Below are 21,018 nucleotides of genomic sequence, written 5' to 3'. Positions count from 1 at the left end.
GTTTTCTTTCTTTCTTTTTTTTTTTAATTTTTTTTTTTTAAGATTTTATTTATTTATTTGACAGACAGAGACCACAAGTAGGCGGAGAGGCAGGCAGAGAGAGGAGGAAGCAGGCTCCCCATGGAGCGGAGAGCCCAATGTGGGGATGGATCCCAGGATCCTGGGATCATGACCTGAGCCAAAGGCAGAGGCTTTATTTTTATTATTTTTTTTAAAGATTTTATTTATTTACTTGAGAGAGAGACAGTGAGAGAGAGCATGAACGAGGAGAAGGTCAGAGAGAGAAGCAGACTCCCCATGGAGCTGGGAGCCCGATGCGGGACTCGATCCCGGGACTCCAGGATCATGACCTGAGCAGAAGGCAGTCGTCCAACCAACTGAGCCACCCAGGCGTCCCCAAAGGCAGAGGCTTTAAACCACTAAGCCATACAGGTGCCCCCCCTTTTTAAAATTTTTATTTATTTACTTGAGAGAGAGAGTGAGAACACAAGTGGGGTGAGGGGCACAGGGAGAAGCAGACTCCTGACTGAGTGGTGGGGGGTATACAACTCCATCCCAGGACTTTGAGACCATGACCTGAGCCAAAGGCCAACGCTTAAATGACTGGGCCACCCAGGCGCCCCCCACTGGAGGTTTTTAAAGCAGGGAGTAGCATGAGGTTTTAAAAGCTGACTGTCGCCAGGTAGAGGAGGGACCAGGGCACGTCCGAGTGGCTGTGGGGAGATGTCTTAGGTGCTGAAAATGATCTAGAATGATGGAAAAGGCCGTGGTCTCCTTGGGCTTGCAGAAGAACTCCATCTAGGAGGCAGGAAGCATGCCTGTAGATTCTAGGGGGTGGGACAGCTGGATGTGGTGACACAGGACATGAGAATAGACAGTGACCAGGCGAACGACATCCCGTGAGTCGGACTGTCACAGTCTGCCCTGCTGGTCCACGTTGTCTCCTTGTTCTGCTTGCTTCGTGGCTAACCTCATGTCCTAAAGCCCCCCAGGGGCCCCTGCCCACAGACTTCTTTTGGGGTTCAGCCCCTGGGAGGCCTAGGTGCTCCAGAGGAGACTAGAGTAGTGTTTATTTCCCCAGCCCCTTCCCTGAGGCAGCAGGTGGACGGATGCTGAGAGTCTCTGCGGCAGGCCACCGCTCCAGCTCCCTGGGACTCCGGGCTGGGGTTAGTGGGGCAACGGATCCCCCCTCCCCGTCCCTTCAGTGGCCAGGGTTTCCCTCCTTTGCCCCTGAAGGTCCCCCAGCGCTCTGTAAAAGCCCCGCCCATCTAGCCACCTCAGTCACCCACATTAGGGTGCCCTCAGTTCCTTGCTGGCTCCCCACTGGGCTTAAGGAATTTGGTAGTGACAACAGATAATCTTTACTGAGCACTCAGTACATGGGCTGGGAGCTCACCTCACTGCCCCCAAGTCACCACCCGGTCCCGCTTTCAGCAGAAGCAGGAGACACTGTTGGCTACATGCTCCTCCCAAACACTCCTCTCACTCCCCCCCATCGTGTCCCTGGTTTTCCTCTGTGCTCTCTCCAGCGGCTCCTTCTGAGTTGCTTCTGACTCTGCCTTCACTCCCTGACCTGGGGATGGGGACCTCGCTGGCTCACCCAGGACCCCCTTTCTCCCAGGCTAAGCCCATCCTTCCCCATAGCCAGCGATGCCCTTTATGCTGGGGACCCCAGGCCTCTCTCCGCAGGCCGGACACGCTGTCTGAGCTCCAGCCCTCCAGGCTGAGATGTCTCTGTTTGGAGGAAACAAGCATCCCACACTCAACGAGCCGCAAACAGAAGTCCAGCCTCTTCCCCATGCCTCCCTCTCCTCTGCCGCTTTCCTCACCCATCCACAGGCTTGAGCCACAACCCTGGAGCCACTCGTGCCGCCTGCCTCTCTGGTCCCCGCCACTCACCCAGTGTCTAGATCCCCCCTCCCAAATACCTCATCTCTTCCGGGATGCTGGCAACAGCACCCCCTCTTGCCCTGATACAGTCCCATTGCGATGAAAAGAAAACTCAAATTCCTCATGGTGGCCTTCCACCTCCGTATTCTCCCTGCCCTTCGCACCCTGTTGCTTCGCTTTCTTCTCTTAGTTCCTAGAAGAACTGAATCTCTCTCCCCTCCCTTCCCCGGGCCCTGCATGCCCCCTGTAAACTGTCTCTTGACCCCTGGGCTCTGATCCCTCTGGCCCCGCACAGGTTTCCCTCCTGCTTGGCTGGCTTCGCCCGCGCCCTGTGAACTCGTGTTCCTCCCTCAGCCTCCCGCTTCCAAGTCCCTTTGCCAGGGGGGCCTTCCTGGACCTCCGGGTCCCAGTGCTCTCTTGCTCCCAGTTCTTGTTCTTGGTCACAGCACCGGCCTCTATGGTAACCACCGTCATGTGTGAATTGATTTGTGTCCGTGTCTGGGCTCCGCCCACACAGAGGCTCCGGGAAGGCAGGGACTGGTTCTATCTCTTACCGAGAGGTTGGTAGGTGGTAGGTTCTCAGTCGGTTGAATGACTAGAGCCCCATTTCACAGGTAAGAATACTGAGGCTTGGAGCGATTAAGACTCTATGCCTGGTCTGTTTGCGCTGTGTTCCCAGGGGAGCCACAGCCTGCTCTGGGGTCAGGGGAGAGTCAGGTTCAAATGAGTGTGAGGGAAAAATGACCACAGAACGCTCAGCCCCGCACCTGTCAGGTGTAAGCACTCAGCATTGCTCCCTGTGTCAGTGTGCGACCTGCACCCTGGGGGAGGCCGGCGCTGCCCCCCACTTTGGGATTCCAGCAGCTTGGATCCCCTGAGGACGTGGTCTCACCCCATCCCCGCAGCCCCAGGCTGTATGAACAGGTCAGAGCTCACCGAGCAATTCGGGCAGGGGCTGCACTTACGGGTCTCTCTCAGCCCCTCCAAAGCAACCCAAAAAAATCCATCCTCAAAGGAAAAACCGTGAGTTCCTTCGACAGGTGTTCCTGAAGGCCAGTCCCCAAAGGCCCTCCCCTCAGTCAGACTGCCACCGCTAGCGCCAGGCGGGAGAGGGTTTGGTGGCACTCAGACTTGGCAATGTCCTGCTCTGGATACCCTGGTCACACCCTCCCCCTGCCCAGTTCTCTGAGTCAGACACTGAGTCCTGGGGTCTCCTGGCCAGGCCCTGAGGCTCTGGCTGGGGCCCCAGGACACTGCAGCCCTCCAGGGCCTCCCTTCCAGACCAGTGGACAGGCCTGGCTCCTCTCCAGCTTTACCAAGCTCAAGGCCCCTCCCCAGCCCCTGCCAACCCCTGCCTTGGGGCCCTGCTGTGCCCCTCCCCAGCCCCCTGGGCCCTCAAGCAGCACCCCCCTCCTCCCGGCTGTTAGCCTGGGAAGGGGGCCAGGCCCTGAGCTCAGACCTTGGCGATTCCAGAGCGTCTGAGGCCCAGAGCCAGCCCCGCCAGCCCGGCCAGACAAGGCGAAGGGGGGTGGGGGCAGGGTGGGCACCAGGAAGCCATTGTGGGGGGGGGGCGGTTGGCAGGGAAGTTGGCTCTCCAGCTTTGTTCTTTCTGCCTTCTGCCCTCTTCTGGACCCCTCACGGAGCCCCTGGCCAAAGGGTGCCCTCTCCTTGAGCCTGTCCTCAGAGGGGAGTGGACCGGCACTAATGAGAAGTGACTCTGGGGTGGTGAGCCCCCCGCCTGCGCAAGGGAGGCTGGGAAAGGGCTGAGAGGCCAGGGTTCCAGCCCCACCTGGCCGCCCCGGGGCCCTCCCCCGGCCTCGGTTTCCCGCTCCGACGCGGCCTCGCCGCCCCGCCCGGAGGAATCCGGCGGGCCGCCCGGCGTCCCAGGTGAGGGCCCCCTGGAAAGCGCCCAGCGCGGCGGCGGCAGCGGCGGGTTCCGGCGGGGCGGGCATCTGGGGCGGGGACCGCCCCCGGCCTCCGCCCGCCCGCACGCCCTCGCTCCTCCGGGCGGCGCGGCGACGCTTGAAACAGAAAAAAAAAAAAAAAAAAAAAACTGTCTCCCTGGCCCGGGGCCAGCGTCCCAGCCCCCCTCGCCGCCGCCGCCGCGCCGCAGCCAGGGAAAACAACTGCTCACTTCTCCCTGCGTCCGCCCCGCGCGCTCCCTGCTTCCCGGCGGCCGCGGGAGCCCAGCCCGGCCGGGGGAGGCGCGGAGCGGGCCGGCCGCCCGGCCTTCCTCTCCCCTCGCTCCTCCTCTCCGCCTCAACTCGCTCGGCCTCCGCGCGGCCGCCTCAGTTTGGGGCCTTCGCAGGCGTCCCCCCGCCCCAATCCCCGGCCCCGGCTCCGGCTCGTGGCGGGGCTCCTTCCCGGGGCTCTGGAAGTTTCTGGGCTCCCCGCAGTCCAGCCTCCATCTCTTTGCCTCGCAGCGGGCCCCCCGCCCGCGCCTGCCGTCCCCTCCCTGCGCGCTTCCTCCGTTCCTTTCCCCTGCTGCCCTCTCTCCGCTCTCCCGGGGCTCCCGGCTTGCTACCCCAACTCCTCCCCCCTCCCCGCGCCCGGGCGCCGCGACCATAGCCCCGGCCCGGGCGCGCCCCCCGGGTCCTGCGGCCCCGGATGCCCGGGCCCCGCGGGGCTGCTGGCGGCCTGGCCCCTGAGATGCGCGGGGCGGGGGCGGCGGGGCTGCTGGCGCTGCTGCTGCTGCTGCCGCCGCTGGGCCCGGGCGGCGGGGCCGAGGGGGGGCCGGCGGGCGAGCGGGGCGCCGGCGGGGGCGGGGCGCTGGCCCGCGAGCGCTTCAAGGTGGTCTTTGCGCCGGTGATCTGCAAGCGGACCTGTCTCAAGGGCCAGTGTCGGGACAGTTGTCAGCAGGGCTCCAACATGACGCTCATCGGAGAGAACGGCCACAGCACCGATACGCTCACGGGCTCCGGCTTCCGCGTGGGTGAGGGCCGGGGGCACGGGCCGGGGGAGCGGGAAGGCAGAAACCCCGACAAATAGGGGAGACAGGGCGGAGTAGGGTATAGGACGCTGGGGGCCGGGGGAGTGCAGAAAGCTGAGCTCTGGGGGCCTGGGGCTCCTGGGGCTCCAGGGACACGAGGGGCTTGGGAGGCTGGAGTCCTGGGGCAGGCAGCAGCGGCAGGGCTACGTGGACCAGAGCTTCACCGCTTTGCATTAGGGTTGAGGCCTCAGATGTGGGGTCCTGCTGGGGTCCCGGATGACACAGGCCTCTGGGAAGTCTCTGGGTTCTGAGAGGGAGTCAGGTTCAGCACACAGGGGCTTTTGCAGGATGTCAGCTGGGGCCCGGAGGTCAAAGAGAAGGAGTAGATATTCCCCTAAGAAACAGATTTGCTGGAAGAAATAGGAAAAGTCCTTTCAAAATGTCTACAGCAGGGACTGCCAGGGGTAGACACCTGCATGCTTCGGGAGGAGCCAAGGCCAGGGTGGGGGGGGGGTGAAGAGGTTAGATATTGGCAAGTTCTGGGAGGAAGAGATGCTTAGGCCTAGAGAGGAGTGCAGGCCTGGAGGCGGGGGCTGGTTTGGGTCCTCAGTCCCTCTTTATCCTGCTGTCCCTTCTTTGCCTTCCCCATAAGCTCTCAAGAGCTCTGCCTCAGAGTCTCCCCTCCCCAACAAGCCCTCATGACTCCCCAGTTCCACTTGGAGCCTACCCCTTCCCCAGCATCTCTCTTCAAAGGGCTAGGCCTGGAGTCCGGCTTGCCTCCCGCTAGGGCCCTGTGGGCCAGGCTGGGGGAGGTGTCCTGGCAGTAATTACCCTCCTGGACAGGGTAATTAGGCTGGGCCCAGGATGGCACCAGCAAGACGGCCCCTCTTACACATTCCTACTCACATACCAACTCACAGACCTGAGGAACCTCCCTGATGTGGTTCTTAGTTCTCATGAGATGTGTGTGTGTGTGTGTGTGCGCGCGTGCACACGCTTGTGTACATGCATGGGCTTTACAGTGACACTCTCTGATTAATTACATGTTTCTTTGTGTTGTCTTGGGTGCATGTCTCCAGTCACTATGGGAGTGTTTCTGTGAGCTTGTGTTGGTGCCAGAATGAATGTGTGTGTGTGTGTGTGTGTGTGTGTGTGTATGAGAGAGAGAGAGAGAGAGAAAGAAAATGACCATGCATGTGAGTGTATGTGGGCCCAGCCTCCCAGACCCCCTGGCCATCCTGCCCAGGCTGCTGTCTCCATCTGTGTTGCCCACATCCCCAGGCTCGGTGCCCAGGCCACAGTGGGCGGGTGTCATTGAGAGGTCACCCTCACCGCTATGGGTGACTCACTGGGAAGCAGGAAGGAGAGGATCCTGCCTCCCCCAGCCCGGGACACACCCCTCCTGCGCTGAGAGTCCTGGCAGGATGAGCTGGCCTGGGACGCTATTACCCAGGCCCTGGTGGCCATGCTGTGGGTTGTCCCTCTGAGGCCCTGCAGGTGTCCAGAAGAGCATCATCCCCACCTTTCCCTTCTGGGAAGTGAGGGCAGCTGGGTGGGGGGAGGGGGCAGGTAGGAGAGAGGCTGGGTCTGGTGTGTGAGCTCAGGGCCCCAAGGCTGGATGTGGGTTGTGAGTGCGTGTCACAGAAAGACATAGGTCCCAGCCTCTCAGTCACTCCTTCATTTATGCCCCCCGAACCTCCTCTGGGTCCCAGAACCGAGGCAGACACAGCCCCTCCAAATCACCCTTTGCAGTGTGGGAGACAGACATAAATATAACAAGTCAAGTGTAAGGCGAGGAAAGGCTCCCTTCCTGGAGGAGAAGCTGAGGCTGGAACTATTTGAATGTGGAGAGGTGGAGGGACAAAGCCCTGAAGGGGAGGGGAAGGCATGAATAAAACCCTGGAGGCAGGAGATGGGGCAGAGCTGGGGGAGCAGGGAGAGGAGCGCGAGGGTGCAGCGTGCGCGTGGCAGGAGCAGAGGGGCATCGGCTTATAGAAGATTCATTCTGGGCCATGGAGAGCCTTAAATGTTTGGGCAGGGAAGCAAGCAGCAGGCAGGGGTGTGACATGCCAGGGCTTTGCCGGAGGCGGGTTTCTCTGGGGGTGCTGGGCTGTGGACAGGCAGGAAGCCAGCAAGGAGCATTGGTGGCAAGGCTCAAGGCACGGGAGGGGCAGAGGGCATGAGGAGGAGGGGAGGTGGATTCACGAGACTGTACAGAGGCCAGAACTGGGTAGAGTGGGACCGGGAGAGATGGGGCCTCTGAGGCTCAGTAGAATGATCTAGGCAGTCAGGGATTTCCCGGTGGTAGTCCACCGTACGAGGAGGAGTGAGGGAAGCATGAGGCACATCTCCCCAGGGTTGAGGTGCCCAAGGGCATCGCTGATAGTGGTGAGGTGTGGGCCCAGGTTGGCCGGACAAAGGGAGATTGGGGGCGAGGGGAGAGCTCAGAGAGGGCTGAGGTCTGAATGGGAGGGAATTTGGAAGAGGTGAAAGTGCCAGATAGAGATCATATTCCCAGGAGAGTCTGGAGGGGAAAGCCAGAGGAGGAAACGGCTGTTCCGGCACCGTGATCACCATCATCATTCAATACTACTTATTAAACACCCTCCGTGGGCCAGGCACTGTGCTAACTATCTGTACAGGCATCACCTCATTCAATAGACACGACAAACATCCCTACAGACGGGAACACTGAGGCACAGGGAGCGGGAGCAAAGTGCTCAGCCACAAGCCACCACATGGCCTTTGAGCGAGGATTTTAAGTCCAGGACTTCAGACTCCAGAAGCCTACATGGGTAGAAGGATGTTGGAGGACCTAGAGATCAGCTTCTGCGGGTTCCAAAACCGAGCTTCCCAAGGGGGACAGAGTCAGTGGGTGGCAAGGAAGTAAGGAGGAGGGAAAGAGACAGGATGTGTGTGGGGGACTGGGCCTGGTCCCTGATGCACGTCCCCTCCTCAGTGGTGTGCCCTCTGCCCTGCATGAACGGTGGCCAGTGCTCCTCCCGAAACCAGTGCCTGTGTCCCCCGGACTTCACCGGTCGCTTCTGCCAGGTGCCCGCTGGAGGAGCTGGCGGGGGCACCGGCGGCTCAGGCCCTGGGCTGGGCCGGGCTGGGACCCTGTCCACAGGCGCGCTGTCGCCCCTGGCTCCAGAGAGCGAGTCTGTGGCCAGCAAGCACGCCATCTACGCGGTCCAGGTGATCGCGGATCCGCCCGGGCCCGGGGAGGGGCCCCCTGCCCAGCATGCAGCCTTCCTGGTGCCCCTCGGGCCGGGACAGATCTCAGCAGAAGGTACCGGACCACGAGGCAGACCCGGGGAGGCCGAAGTGGGCGGGCACTTGGGCGGTGGGACCTCGAGGAGCCCCGCCCACTCCCATCCCCCAACCTGCACGACTACCTGTGGTCTGGGGCAGCCCTGAAGCCACCCTGCCCCGCCCCCAGTGCAGGCCCCGCCCCCCGTGGTGAACGTGCGCGTCCACCATCCGCCCGAGGCTTCGGTCCAAGTGCACCGCATCGAGGGGCCGAATGCTGAGGGCCCCGCCCCCTCGCAGCACCTGCTGCCGCACCCCAAGCCCCAGCACCCCCGGCCACCCACCCAGAAGCCCCTGGGCCGCTGCTTCCAGGACACACTGCCCAAGCAGCCCGTGAGTGAATCCACAGCTGGACCGGCCCTTGGGTCTCAGGGTTGCCCTATCCCCATTCCAAGGGGGATTGTGCAAAACAGGGGTCCGTGGGCTGACAGGGGAGGAAAAGGCCCCTAGGAGGAAGGAAGGCCCAGGTGGGGCTGGGCGCTCTGTGATCCCCTCATCCCAACTTCCCCTAGTGCGGCAGCAATCCCCTCCCGGGCCTCACCAAGCAGGAAGACTGCTGCGGGAGCATCGGCACCGCCTGGGGCCAGAGCAAGTGCCATAAGTGCCCCCAGCTGCAGTGTGAGTGCCCAGGGGTTCGCGCCACCGCAGGCTGGACCCACGCCCACCCCTTCCTCCCCTGCAGGCGGCAGACCCGCCAGGCCCGAGCCTCTCACTGCCCACCAAATTCCCGGCAGCCTCCCGCTGTGCTCCCCCGCTGTGCCCTCCTTTCGCTCCCCACGGGACCCCCCCCCCCCGTGTCCTCCCCTGCCACGCTGTCCTCTCTCTGCAGACACAGGGGTGCAAAAACCAGGACCTCTACGTGGGGAGGTGGGCGCTGACTGCCCCCAGGGCTACAAGAGACTCAACAGCACCCACTGCCAGGGTATGGCCCACCAGTAGAGTCTGAAGCCCCTTGTCACTGGGGGAGGCCCCAAGGTGGGTGAGGTTCTTGGAGAAGCTGGCTGTCACCCTGGGACCGCACACTAGAGGGTCACACTTCCGCTTACCGCAGACATCAACGAGTGCGCGATGCCAGGCATGTGTCGCCATGGGGACTGCCTCAACAACCCGGGCTCCTATCGCTGCGCCTGCCCACCTGGCCATAGCTTGGGCCCCTCCCGAACACAGTGCATAGGTGAGAACAAGGGGTCTCAGGTCCCTGGGAGGTCACAAGGCACGGACAGGAGAGGCAAGTCCCCAAGCAGCAAGGATCAGAGGTCAGAGTGGGGTCAAGGGTTGATTGCAGGAGGAGGAAGGCCCAGAGCTGATAGGATCAGGGATCAGTGGGATCAGGAGTCACAGGAGATCTGGTTGGAGGTTACACGGGGTCAAGGACTATATAGAGTGAGGGTCGTATGAGATCATGGGCTTGATGGGTAGGAGGGATGAAGTCTAGAGCAGCCAAGTCAGGGGTCAGTGGGGCCAGTGGTCACAGAGATTTCAGGGGTTATGTGAGGTCAGAGAGACACAGGTTCACGGATCACATGAACTCAGGGTCGCCTGAGGTCAGAGGCCACATGAGGATCAAGGGTTGTCTGAGACCAAGAGGCCAGGTCTGAAGAAGCTGGGAGGAGGGACACGGGCCGCATTTAAGTGCAGATGCCCATGCCCGCCCATGGCCCCCTGCAGCGGACAAGCCAGAGGAGAAGAGCCTGTGTTTCCGCCTGGTGAGCCCTGAGCACCAGTGCCAGCACCCACTGGCCACGCGCCTCACCCGCCAGCTCTGCTGCTGCAGCGTGGGCAAGGCCTGGGGCGCAAGGTGCCAGCGCTGCCCCGCCGACGGCACTGGTGAGCTGCGGCGCATGGGGCTGAGGGGCCGTCCGCGCGCCCATCCGGGAAACACTCACTTCTCTGCCCCTTGCTCTGGCCGCAGCTGCCTTCAAGGAGATCTGTCCAGCCGGGAAGGGGTACCACATCCTCACTTCCCACCAGACCCTCACCATTCAGGGTGAAAGTGACTTTTCCCTTTTCCTGCACCCCGACGGGCCACCCAAGCCCCAGCAGCTCCCGGAGAGCCCCAGCCGGGCGCCACCACCTGAGGACACGGAGGAAGAACGAGGTCTGGCCTGAGCCTTTCCATTCCCTGACAGATGTGAAACGCCTACACCTGACCCCTTGACTCCTGATGCCCAGAGTCTAATCCCCAACTCCTAATCCTCGACCTAACCACAGACCCCCAGAATTGGCCATCTCATCCCTACCCAAGGTTGTAACCCCAGGATCTATCCCCTGATCAGCAGAATCTGACCACCGCTCTCCAGATCTGGCCCTGGAACCCCTTTGATTTCCAGACCAAGGCATTGAACCAGCCCAAATGGTGTCCTTAGATCTGGCCTTCTGACTCCCGACCCAAGGACTTGGACCCTAGCTATAATCCAAGGCCCTTGACCAACCATTGCACCCTAAACCTGTTCCCCTGACCCGTGATGCACACACTCCCTGACCCCAGGATCTAACTCTTGACACTTGACCCAGAGACACAATCGTCGAACTCTCAGACCCTGACCACAAACACCAACTGCCCATCCCAGTCTTAATTCCTTCCCCACTTCCGCCAGCCCTGCACTAATGCCCCATCTTCTTCCCTTTTAGGGGTGAGCACGGACTCAGTGAGTATGAAAGCCTGGGTGGGAGGGGCAGGGAAGCGAAGGCGACAGTGGGCTCATGCTGCTGTTACTCATAGCCACTGGTCGAGGAGCAGTCAGCAGCCCAGAGCCACCCGACTGCCACCACGTCTCCTGCCAGGCCCTACCCGGGTGAGCTGCTCACTGCAGGGACCAGTCCTCAAGGGCTGTCCCCAGGGGTGGTGGACAGCCTGGCCATCAGGGGATTGTGAAGCCGGTGCGCCAGGAGGGGGGTGCCTTTCCCATCCCCCACACCCCCTCATGGGTGTACACTGCTGCCTACAGAGTTGATCTCCCGGCCCTCGCCACCCACTGTGCGCTGGTTCCTGCCAGACCTGCCGCCATCCCGCAGTGCGGTGGAGATCGCTCCTACTCAGGTCACAGGTAAGACCTGCCCGCTGAGGCCACAACTGAGAGAAGCCACGTGCCTGGCTTCATTTTTCTCCTCCCTTACCCATCTCCACCCAGTCGTTCCTGAGCACTAACACTTATCCTGGGCTTGCTGGGTGCCGGGCCCTGGAATGGGCCCTGGGGAAGCCATTGTGTGCAACAGAGACCCCATTCTGGGTATTGTGGAGCTCTGTCCAGTCTTAAGACACTTTATTCATTCATTCATTGATTCAACAAATATTTATTGAGCACCTACTATGTGCCAGGCACAGTTTAGGTGCTGGGGATACAGTAGCAAACTAAAGCCAGAAAATCTCCGTTCTTGCACAGTAAACAAGCAACAGATTAGTGACTAAAAATCAAGTATGTCTCGTAAATGTCATACAAAAATTAATCAGAGAAGGAAAGAAGTCTGGTGGTTGTGATAATACGTAGCCTGGCAACGAAAGGTGGCTTCCTGGGCCGGGCTTTAGAGAGTGTTAGAAATGAACATGAAGTGGGGAAGGAAGGGGTGTGCAGGTTGGGAAAAGGGACACTCCAAGTGAAGCCCAGGCAAAGGGCACGAAACACTGGTGGAGGAGGGAAAACCACACGCGGACCAAGTGTTGTTGAACCCAGGAAGGGCCAATGCACAGAGCCTTGTTAAGAGGCTTGGGTTTGATCCCAAAGGCTGTGGGAAGTGTCTGTGGGGTTTGGGGCATCATGATAATTGCTAGCTATGGCTGAGCAGTTGCCTTGTGCCAGGCACTGACTAGAGGGTTTTACATACTAAGTATCATTTCACCTTTTCAAACCCTGAAAGTGTGTGCGCTTAGCTTCGTGGTTCAGCAGCTTGCCCTCCACCCCTCATCACAACCTGGAGCCAGGTCCTAGTCCCAGTCTGTGTGGACTCCCTAAGCTGCAAGGGAGCCACCAGCCCGACTGAAATCTAGGAGGCTGGATGTGCTCTGGGGTTGAGGACCCAGGGGGAAGGTGGCCATCCTGGAGGCTTGTCCAGGCTGGGACAATGCGATGACAGCCCTGGGAGCTGTGGGAAGGTGGGGGAAGAGGCACCTGGGGAGGCTTCTGCGAGGGGGGGGGGTGTTAAGGAGCTCCAGGGAGAGATACTCTAGGAGAAAAGAACAGCCTGCCTGTTTAGGGTGGGGTGGAGCTCTAGAACAGGTCAGGGCTGCTGCTGGGATGGGGGTGGGGGTGGGGGTGTTGGGGACCTAAAGGAGGGAGTGGTGGGAGGCAGGGAGTTCAAGACTGGTGACAAAGACAGTGGTGAAGGGGGTTCTAGATCTGACCGCTAAGGCACAACCAGGGGGCAAGCAGATTCCCAGGAAATGAGTTCCTGCCTGCCTTGGGAGGGGGAGGAAATCAACCATTGTAGAATGGGGGGCCCAGGTCCCTGAGGCAAGGGTGTTGGGGTCACTGGGCTAGAGGATAAGGGAGTGTCTACCAATGCAGGGTTTTAAATATTGAGGTGACTGGAGGGCGGTGTCTCAGAGCCCATTGGTAGGGGTATTGGGATAATGGAGGGGCGGGGAGAGGGGGAACGTGGCAGAAAGTGTTTCCTACTCAGGCCCCTCATCGACCATCTCCCTCCCCCCCACCGCTCCCAGAGACAGACGAGTGTCGCCTGAACCAGAACATCTGTGGCCACGGGGAGTGCGTCCCGGGCCCCTCGGACTACTCCTGCCATTGCAACCCGGGCTACCGGTCGCACCCGCAGCACCGCTACTGCGTGGGTGAGCGCGGGCGGGCGGGTGGCCCGGGGGCGGCCGTGGGTCCCAACGCCCCTGTGACGTCTCCCCGCCCGCGCGCCCTTCTCAGACGTGAACGAGTGCGAGGCGGAGCCGTGCGGCGCGGGGAGGGGCGTCTGCATGAACACCGGCGGCTCCTACAACTGCCACTGCAACCGCGGCTACCGCCTGCACGTCGGCGCCGGGGGGCGCTCGTGCGTGGGTGAGCGCGGCGCGGGCGGCGCGGGAAGGGGGGATGCGGGGACGGGGTGGGGGATGGGGGGATGGGGGGTCTCCCCTCCGGCGCGCAGACTAACCGCCTCCGCCGCCCCCGGTGCGCTCCTCGCGCTCCCCGCCTCCCGCGCAGACCTGAACGAGTGCGCCAAGCCCCACCTGTGCGGCGACGGCGGCTTCTGCCTCAACTTCCCGGGCCACTACAAGTGCAACTGCTACCCCGGCTACCGGCTCAAGGCCTCACGACCGCCCGTGTGCGAAGGTGGGGGAGGCCCCATCCAGGCCCACAGGGGGTCCTCGGTTGTTCTCGACCTGGGCTAGGGGCCTGGGCCTCCCCGAGGTTGGGCTGCGGGAGCCCCGAGGGCCGGGTTCGGCTTGCTGATCTGTACCCGAAGGAGGCCCTGCTGAGGACACTGAGCGCCTGGCCCGCCACGTCGTCCTCGAACGGATCTCCCTCCTTCTCTCCCCCCCCCCCCCCCCCCCCGCAGACATCGACGAGTGCCGAGACCCTAGCTCCTGCCCGGACAGCAAATGCGAGAACAAACCCGGGAGCTTCAAGTGCATTGCCTGTCAGCCCGGCTACCGCAGCCAGGGGGGCGGGGCCTGCCGCGGTGAGAGCAGGGGTCGGGGGGCGGCGGCTGAGTCCCGGATGCGGGGCGGGAAGGGAAGGTTGGACCTCAAATGGGCTGGGGCCCATGCGGGAGCCGTCCCGCGACCCGGCAGTTTCGGGATCCGGTGAGGGCAGGGGTGGGGCTGATGGCTGTGAGAGGCGCCTGGCCGGTGGGGCCTCCCCTGTCCTGGGCCGAGGAGACCCCCACCCCGGTACCGCGCCGTGTGCAGTGGGGCGGCTACCGAGGCGAGCCTTCGCCGCTGCAGACGTGAACGAGTGCGCCGAGGGCAGCCCCTGCTCGCCCGGCTGGTGCGAGAACCTCCCAGGCTCCTTCCGCTGCACGTGCGCCCAGGGCTACGCGCCTGCGCCCGATGGCCGCAGCTGCCAGGGTGAGCCCCAGCCCTGCTCCCTCCAACGCCCCCGCACCCACTCACGCGTGGAAGCTGGGGACCCGGCCACCCCGTCCGTCCCACGGGGGGCAGGAGGTAGCTGATCCACCCCTCAGGTCAAGGACCCATTCACTCGTTTCTGGCCGATGAAAGGCCACCAGAATTTCTATGGAAGAAGGGTCTTAGGGACCCAAGGCTTCTGGTTTCTTTGCTTCTGCAAAGCACGTTACTTAAATTTAAGGTGTGTGGGGGGGGGACATAAAAGAAGGGGGAGGGGCGCTAGTAGCCCCGCTGTGGGCTGGGATTCCGAGAAACTTAGGAATGTTACACACAGACCGGAGTCACACACAGACCGGAGAGCGGAGAGAGCGCAGGGCTGTGGGCCTGGCTGGAAGGTGGGTGCCAGGCCTGAATCGTCTTAAAGGGCCAGTAGGAATTAGCTGAGCAAAGAAAGGCAGCATCAGCAGACTCAGAAGTGCAAACCAGCTCAGAATGTGCTGCAAACTGTAAGGTGTAAGCAGAGGGCGAGGGGCAAGAACCCACTCACCCACACACCCCCTGCCCTGCCCAGGAGGTCTGGCTTTTAAGGGGAAGAGTGACAAGAGTCACCATTTGCTTTGGAAAGTTTCTTGCTGCTGAGTATGGCGAGTAGCCGGAGGTCCCCTGGAGACCCAGGGCACAGATGTTGATGACAGTGATGGGAGCAGCAGCCCCAGAATGGTCTGGGGATGGCGTGGGAGTTGGGAAAGGTTAAGGCACATTCCCTGAGCTTATTAACTGGATGTCCGGGTGAGGGGGGTGAGCGAAGGACCCTCCAACTTTCTGGCCTGGGTAACTGTGGTTGTGCTGTTCACTGGGACAGGGTCTCTGGGGTGGTGCAGATTGGAGAAGGAAGACACCAAGTTTCATGCTGGACCAGTTGGGTGGCTGTCCCTGTGGGCCTCTAGGCTGGAGATGCTGGCAGAGGGTGGGCCGTACAGATTGGAAGCTTTGGGCCAGACACACACACACACACACACACACACACACACACACACAGGGGAACTGTGGACTGCGGGGGGCCGTGGAACCTTGGGGTGCACCTGCCCAGCCAAGGAGGGTGGGCCCAGGGAGGGGAGCCTCAGCAGAGCCTTGTGGGCAAAGCCACATCAGTGGAAGGTAGGGGAGCAGGAGTGGGAGATGGGGGGGGGGGGTGGAAGGAGGCTCAGGGAGTCCCGGCTGAGAAACCAGGGTAGAAGACCATGAGCCCAACGTAACTGAGAGGTCCTTGAAAAGTAAGAACTGAGTGGTGAGATAAGAAAGTCCCTGGTGACCTTGGTAGGGTGGCTTCTGTGGTGTGAGGGGGCCAGGAGAGGCAGGCGGTGAGTGGGGAAGAGTGAGACCTGGGGCTCTGCCCGATGGGGTTTGGGGATGTAGGCTGAGGAGATACCAAGAAAGGGGGCTCGGGGATGACAAGGGCAGCGGGGGGAGGAGCCACAGACAGAAGGGACATCTCTTGCCCTAACGGATGTAATGATTTTGGGGAGGGTAAAGATTACCCTTAATTTTCTCAATGAGCAATAAAGGGCCTGAGTCCAGTGGGGGACTTGTAATGACCGGTAGAGGGTTGGGACTGCCCAAGGGCGTGGGAGCTGCCTAGGGACTTTCCAGAAGTCCAGTCTGAGGAGGAGGGATAGGGTGGTGCCAGCTGAGGATCAGGCAGGGCCCGAGGCCAGAGGGAGTGGCTGTGACCCAGGGTGCTCAGGCTAGTGGGTGCCAGCACCCAGGCATGGCCTCCCAGACTGGCACGCAGGAAGGAGAGGGGTCGTGGGGCCCCCGGGAGAGAGGGTGTGCTGGGGGCCTTGAGAGCAGCAAAGGCAGTGGGAAAGCAGCAGCATCTGAGATGCCCACGGTGGGGCAGCTCCCAGGCCGTCGTCCTTTGAGTGACTGCCACCAAAGTGAAGGTCACAGAAACTGATCCAGGGTGTAAGGTCAGAGGCTGGGCCTGGCTGACCATTTGGATGCTGAAAAGTCCTAGGGTGGGGAACAGGATAGAGGAGGGGGGACTGTGGGGGTGAGTGCTGACAGCAGGAGAGGAGGGGGAGGCTGGCAGGGGGGCCCGGTGCACCTCAGAGGCAGAGTCAAGGGCCAAGAACCAGCTTCTGCCAGAAAGGACTGCAAAGAAGCATGCTCTCAGGGGAAGGCCAAATTCAAGTTCCTTTACTGCGCACGCAGAAGACATTATTCTGCCGGAAGGACAAAGACAGGAGCTTATTTCTGGGGGCAGAAAGGGAGCCATGGTAGGTGGGGGGAAGGGGAGAGCAGGGGGGCGAGGGAGCTCCCGGCAGGATGGGAGAGGGGGCGGGGAGGGTGCCCTTGTTTGGTGAGAACTACGAAGATTGAGGCTTGAGCTCTTTGGAATCAGCCATGGCCCAGGCTCCCTGGCAGCACCTGGCCCGCTCCCCAGAGCATGGTGTGCTGCACGGAGGGGGTGAGGGGCCTCTGCTTCCCTTAAGCAATATTAGCCTCAACTCCACGTGTTAGGCGCTAGTGGGAAAAGGGTAGCAGAGGCCTGAGACCATCCCACGCTGGCCCTCTGACACTCCTTGTGCCCCACAGATGTGGATGAGTGTGAGGCGGGGGATGTGTGTGACAACGGCATCTGCACCAACACACCAGGCTCCTTCCAGTGTCAGTGCCTCTCTGGCTACCATCTGTCAAGAGACCGGAGCCGATGCGAGGGTAAGCGGGGCAGAGGGCTGGGAGTTAGCCTGTTCCTCTCTACCCCAGGGCTGCCCCAGGCTGGGCTCCAAGCCAGGCACTCCCCTGTCCAGCGCCCCCTCCAGATCCAACATCGGGTCTGGGGTGTGGGCCCGGCCTGGGGCTCTGGGGGAAGCCTTAGGCTTTCTGAGCTGGGTGAGCCCCTGAGGTTCCCCACCTCTCTGACCCTCTGCAGACATCGATGAGTGTGACTTCCCCGCAGCCTGCATTGGCGGTGACTGCATCAACACCAATGGCTCCTACCGATGTCTCTGTCCCCAGGGGCATCGGCTGGTAGGCGGCAGGAAGTGCCAAGGTATGGGGGGATTGGCTGAGAGTCACCAAGGAGGGCTGGCAGGGAATGGCAGGAATCTAGACTCCCTGTCGATCTGTCTTTCCATCCATCCATCCATCCACATTCACTCCCCCTTCAACTCCTTCACCTACAGTAGCAAAAGTAATGAAAATAATTACAGGGTGCCTACTGGGTGCCCGCTCGCCATATGTGCGGTAGACAGCAATTTACTGAGAACGGGCTATTTGCCAGCTTCTGCACTATGTGCCAGGTAGGGGGCGACAACCCAGGGCCCCCACTAGGGGAGGCTGACATGTGAGTTGATTCCTACCACAGGGTGCCAGAAGAGGTCTGCATAAGTGATTAATTGGCAATAGAGAGGGGACTATTGAACTAGAACTTGGAGCAAAAAGATGGTTTCTTTTTTTTTTTTTAATTTTTTTTAAGCTGGCCGGTTAGCTCAGTTGGTTAGAGCGTGGTGCTGATAATTTTTTTTAAAGATTTTTATTTATTGGGGCGCCTGGGTGGCTCAGTGGGTTAAAGCCTCTTCCTTCAGCTCAGGTCATGATCCCAGGGTCCTGGGATCGAGCCCCGCATCGGGCTCTCTGCTCAGCGGGGAGCCTGCTTCCCCCTCTCTCTCTGCCTGCCTCGCTGCCTACTTGTGATCTCTCTCTGTCAAATACATAAATAAAATCTTTAAAAAAAAAAGATTTTTATTTATTTATTTGACAGAGATCACAAGTAACAGGCAGGTGGAGAGAGAGAAGGAAACAGGCTCCCTGGCGAGCAGAGACCCCGACATGGGGCTCCATACCAGGACCCTGGGATCATGACCTGAGCTGAAGGCAGATGCTTAATCACTGAGCCACCCAGGCTCCCCTAAGGATGGTTTCCTAAGGCATAAATAAAGTCCCCATGCAGAGAGAAGCAGGCATGGTATTCCAGGCCCAAAGAACAGGGTGTGCAAAGCACAGAGATCTGGGAGGAGTCAGTTGTGTTTTTAGGGGAGAGTGCCCCGAACATAGATTTGGGGGTGCCAGTATTTAGAATAAAGGATGAAACTGAAATGTATCAGGAGGCCAAACCAAAAGTCCCCAGATGTGGGCTAAGAGTTAGGACTCCATTTGTTGCTGGTGACAGCCGTGGCACCTAAAACCTGCCATGTGAATGGCAGAAGACAGTGAATGTGCTCACCTCTAGTCACACGCACAGACAGACCCGAGTGGACATCGGGTTGTGTGCACTTTGAGATCAAAGTGGAAGTTTGGGTTCTGAGCTTGTGTGAGTCCCTGGAGGCACACCCCACAGGGAAGGAGGGGCTGGTTTCCTTGGAGCAACTCTTCCTGCTTCTCTTGCTGGCCACAGACATAGATGAATGCAGCCAGGACCCTGGCCTGTGCCTTCCTCACGGGGCCTGTGAGAACCTGCAGGGCTCCTACGCTTGCATCTGTGATGAGGGGTTCACGCCCACCCAGGACCACCACGGCTGTGAGGGTGAGTGGCCTGGGTTCAGAGATGGGTGCTTGTTCCAGCCTCTGGAATCAGGGGGAACAAGGAGAAATCCCTTTTGCCTGAGAGTCTGGGGATGGGGGTAGGGGGGCTGGACCTTGCAGGAGGGTCCTGAATGCCACTTTGAGGTTGGAACTTGGCTCTGACAGGGTAGCTGAGGAGAGCCAGGGAAGGTGAGGGAGCAGAGGAACGAGATTGGTGGGGAGCGTGGGTTGGCAGGATTGTTTGCAGGACCCTGAGCTTCCCTCCTCTCCCCTCAGAGGTGGAGCCGCCCCACCACAAGAAGGAGTGCTACCTTAACTTCGATGACACGGTGTTCTGCGACAGTGTACTGGCCACTAATGTCACCCAGCAAGAATGCTGCTGTTCGCTGGGAGCTGGCTGGGGAGACCACTGTGAGATCTATCCCTGCCCAGTCTACAGCTCAGGTCAGGAGTCTCAGTTTCTTCATTTTTGGAAATGTGCTGGGGGAGACGGCCCCTTCCTGGGTCGGTGGGAAATGGGCAGAGAGCTCCGACATGAGCCCAGCGGCTAGTGCGCGCGCGCTCAGTCGTGCCTCCTTTCTTCCCCACGGCCGCTCTCTCCCCGCAGCTGAGTTCCACAGTCTCTGCCCAGACGGGAAGGGCTACACCCAAGACAACAACATTGTCAACTACGGCATCCCAGCCCACCGTGGTAAGCCCCGACACGGCTCCGCCCACCGGGCAGCCCCGCTCCGCCCACCGAGGTTCGGACCGCCCCGACCCCGCCCGTGCCCGCTAGGTCTGTAGCGGGCCCTGGGGTAAGCCCCGCCCACATCTTCAGCGTCTGCCCCGCCCCTAGCACGCATACTTCCGGGTCCGGAAAATCCTCTCCCGCTGAGTTCGCTCGGCTCCCGCGGTGAGCTCCGCCCCCACTTCCCTGGCTGCGGGCCGGAGCCGCCCGGCAGGTAAAGACCAGCGGGCGGCCACGGCTTGTCCCTCCGCAGATATCGACGAGTGCATATTGTTTGGGGCGGAGATCTGCAAGGAGGGCAAGTGCGTGAATACGCAGCCGGGCTACGAGTGTTATTGCAAGCAAGGCTTCTACTACGACGGGAACCTATTGGAGTGCGTGGGTGAGTGCAGGCGATCCCCGCGGCCGCGGGACCGCGGCCGGGAGACACACACAACCACCCTACTTCGGGCCATTTCCCTCCACTGGCGCTTTTCCTCCCCGCAGACGTGGACGAGTGCCTGGACGAGTCCAACTGCCGGAACGGAGTGTGTGAGAACACGCGCGGCGGCTACCGCTGTGCCTGCACGCCCCCGGCCGAGTACAGCCCAGCGCAGCGCCAGTGTCTGAGCCCAGAGGAGATGGGTGAGGCCCGGGCCTGCTGGCTGGGGAAACAGGAGGGGGGCGGGGACCGGGCCGAGCCGTGACCACCACCCCCGCACATGCCCTCGCTACCCGTAGACGTAGACGAGTGCCAGGACCCGGCAGCCTGCCGCCCTGGTCGCTGCGTCAACCTGCCGGGCTCCTACCGCTGCGAGTGCCGCCCGCCCTGGGTGCCCGGGCCCTCCGGCCGCGATTGCCAGCTCCCGGAGAGCCCAGCCGGTGAGGGCGAGAGTTGTCCTGGACCAGTCCGAGGGCCCGGTCCGCTGTGTGGAGCCCCGGGGTCGCGGCCCCTGCGAGGGTGGGTGGGAACGGGGGAGCCGATTGCCCCCCACCCCCACCTTGGGGCGCCTAGCTGATGCCGGGTCTCCCTCCGCAGAGCGTGCCCCGGAGCGGCGGGACGTGTGCTGGGCCCAGCGTGGAGAAGACGGCATGTGCGCGGGGCCCCTAGCCGGGCCAACCCTCACCTTCGACGACTGCTGCTGTCGCCAGGGCCGCGGCTGGGGAGCGCAGTGCCGCCCCTGCCCGCCGCGCAGCTCCGGTGAGCCAAACCGCCGGCCACCCCCGGAACGGTTGGGGCCGGAGCTGGGTGCATCCCTGTCGCTGACCGCCCCTGTCCCTCCCAGGGTCCCAGTGCCCGACGTCGCAGAGTGAGAGCAATTCTTTCTGGGACGCGAGTCCCCTGCTGCTGGGGAAGCCCCCTCGAGGTGAGTGTAGCAGGAGGGCAAGGCGTGGTGGTGATCGGCGGGGGTTCCAGTCGGGCTGCAGGTGGTGGAGGTGGAGGTTAATGTCGACATTCTCCCGGCCTGCGCAGAAGAGGACAGCTCAGAGGAGGATTCGGACGAGTGTCGCTGCGTGAGCGGCCGCTGCGTGCCCCGACCCGGTGGTGCCGTGTGCGAGTGTCCTGGAGGCTTCCAGCTCGACGCCTCTCGCGCGCGCTGTGTGGGTGAGCCAGGGGCGGGGCGGGGGCGTGGCCAGAGGGAG

The 21,018-nt window shown here is 61.6% G+C and overlaps 1 protein-coding gene across 6 annotated transcripts in view; it reads left to right on the top strand.

Moving 5' to 3' along the window:
• Positions 1 to 4,496: 4,496 nt before the first annotated feature.
• The window catches only part of LTBP3 (latent transforming growth factor beta binding protein 3), a 17,225-nt gene continuing 703 nt past the window's right edge, over positions 4,497 to 21,018 (top strand). The window contains exons 1-27 of one of the 6 annotated variants that reach the window (XM_082748448.1): positions 4,497 to 4,822; positions 7,779 to 8,108; positions 8,259 to 8,461; positions 8,641 to 8,746; positions 8,958 to 9,050; positions 9,180 to 9,302; positions 9,797 to 9,955; positions 10,041 to 10,226; positions 10,760 to 10,776; positions 10,851 to 10,923; positions 11,077 to 11,175; positions 12,786 to 12,911; positions 12,997 to 13,128; positions 13,273 to 13,401; positions 13,628 to 13,750; positions 14,016 to 14,138; positions 16,737 to 16,859; positions 17,074 to 17,193; positions 18,538 to 18,666; positions 18,942 to 19,109; positions 19,273 to 19,356; positions 19,649 to 19,777; positions 19,882 to 20,019; positions 20,116 to 20,256; positions 20,414 to 20,575; positions 20,661 to 20,741; positions 20,849 to 20,980. In XM_082748448.1, the coding sequence (XP_082604574.1) occupies positions 4,498 to 4,822; positions 7,779 to 8,108; positions 8,259 to 8,461; positions 8,641 to 8,746; positions 8,958 to 9,050; positions 9,180 to 9,302; positions 9,797 to 9,955; positions 10,041 to 10,226; positions 10,760 to 10,776; positions 10,851 to 10,923; positions 11,077 to 11,175; positions 12,786 to 12,911; positions 12,997 to 13,128; positions 13,273 to 13,401; positions 13,628 to 13,750; positions 14,016 to 14,138; positions 16,737 to 16,859; positions 17,074 to 17,193; positions 18,538 to 18,666; positions 18,942 to 19,109; positions 19,273 to 19,356; positions 19,649 to 19,777; positions 19,882 to 20,019; positions 20,116 to 20,256; positions 20,414 to 20,575; positions 20,661 to 20,741; positions 20,849 to 20,980 (3,754 nt within the window). In that variant the 5' untranslated portion in view covers position 4,497. Of the gene's footprint in view, positions 4,823 to 7,778; positions 8,109 to 8,258; positions 8,462 to 8,640; positions 8,747 to 8,957; positions 9,051 to 9,179; positions 9,303 to 9,796; positions 9,956 to 10,040; positions 10,228 to 10,759; positions 10,777 to 10,849; positions 10,924 to 11,076; positions 11,176 to 12,785; positions 12,912 to 12,996; positions 13,129 to 13,272; positions 13,402 to 13,627; positions 13,751 to 14,015; positions 14,139 to 16,736; positions 16,860 to 17,073; positions 17,194 to 18,537; positions 18,667 to 18,941; positions 19,110 to 19,272; positions 19,357 to 19,648; positions 19,778 to 19,881; positions 20,020 to 20,115; positions 20,257 to 20,413; positions 20,576 to 20,660; positions 20,742 to 20,848; positions 20,981 to 21,018 lie in introns of all 6 variants that reach the window. The other 5 variants (XM_082748453.1, XM_082748450.1, XM_082748451.1 and 2 more) reach the window with 5 other exon arrangements.

Source organism: Mustela nivalis (genome assembly GCF_964662115.1).
Source record: "Mustela nivalis genome assembly, chromosome: 9".
NCBI lineage: Eukaryota > Metazoa > Chordata > Mammalia > Carnivora > Mustelidae > Mustela > Mustela nivalis.
This window is presented reverse-complemented; position numbering and strand designations above follow the sequence as displayed.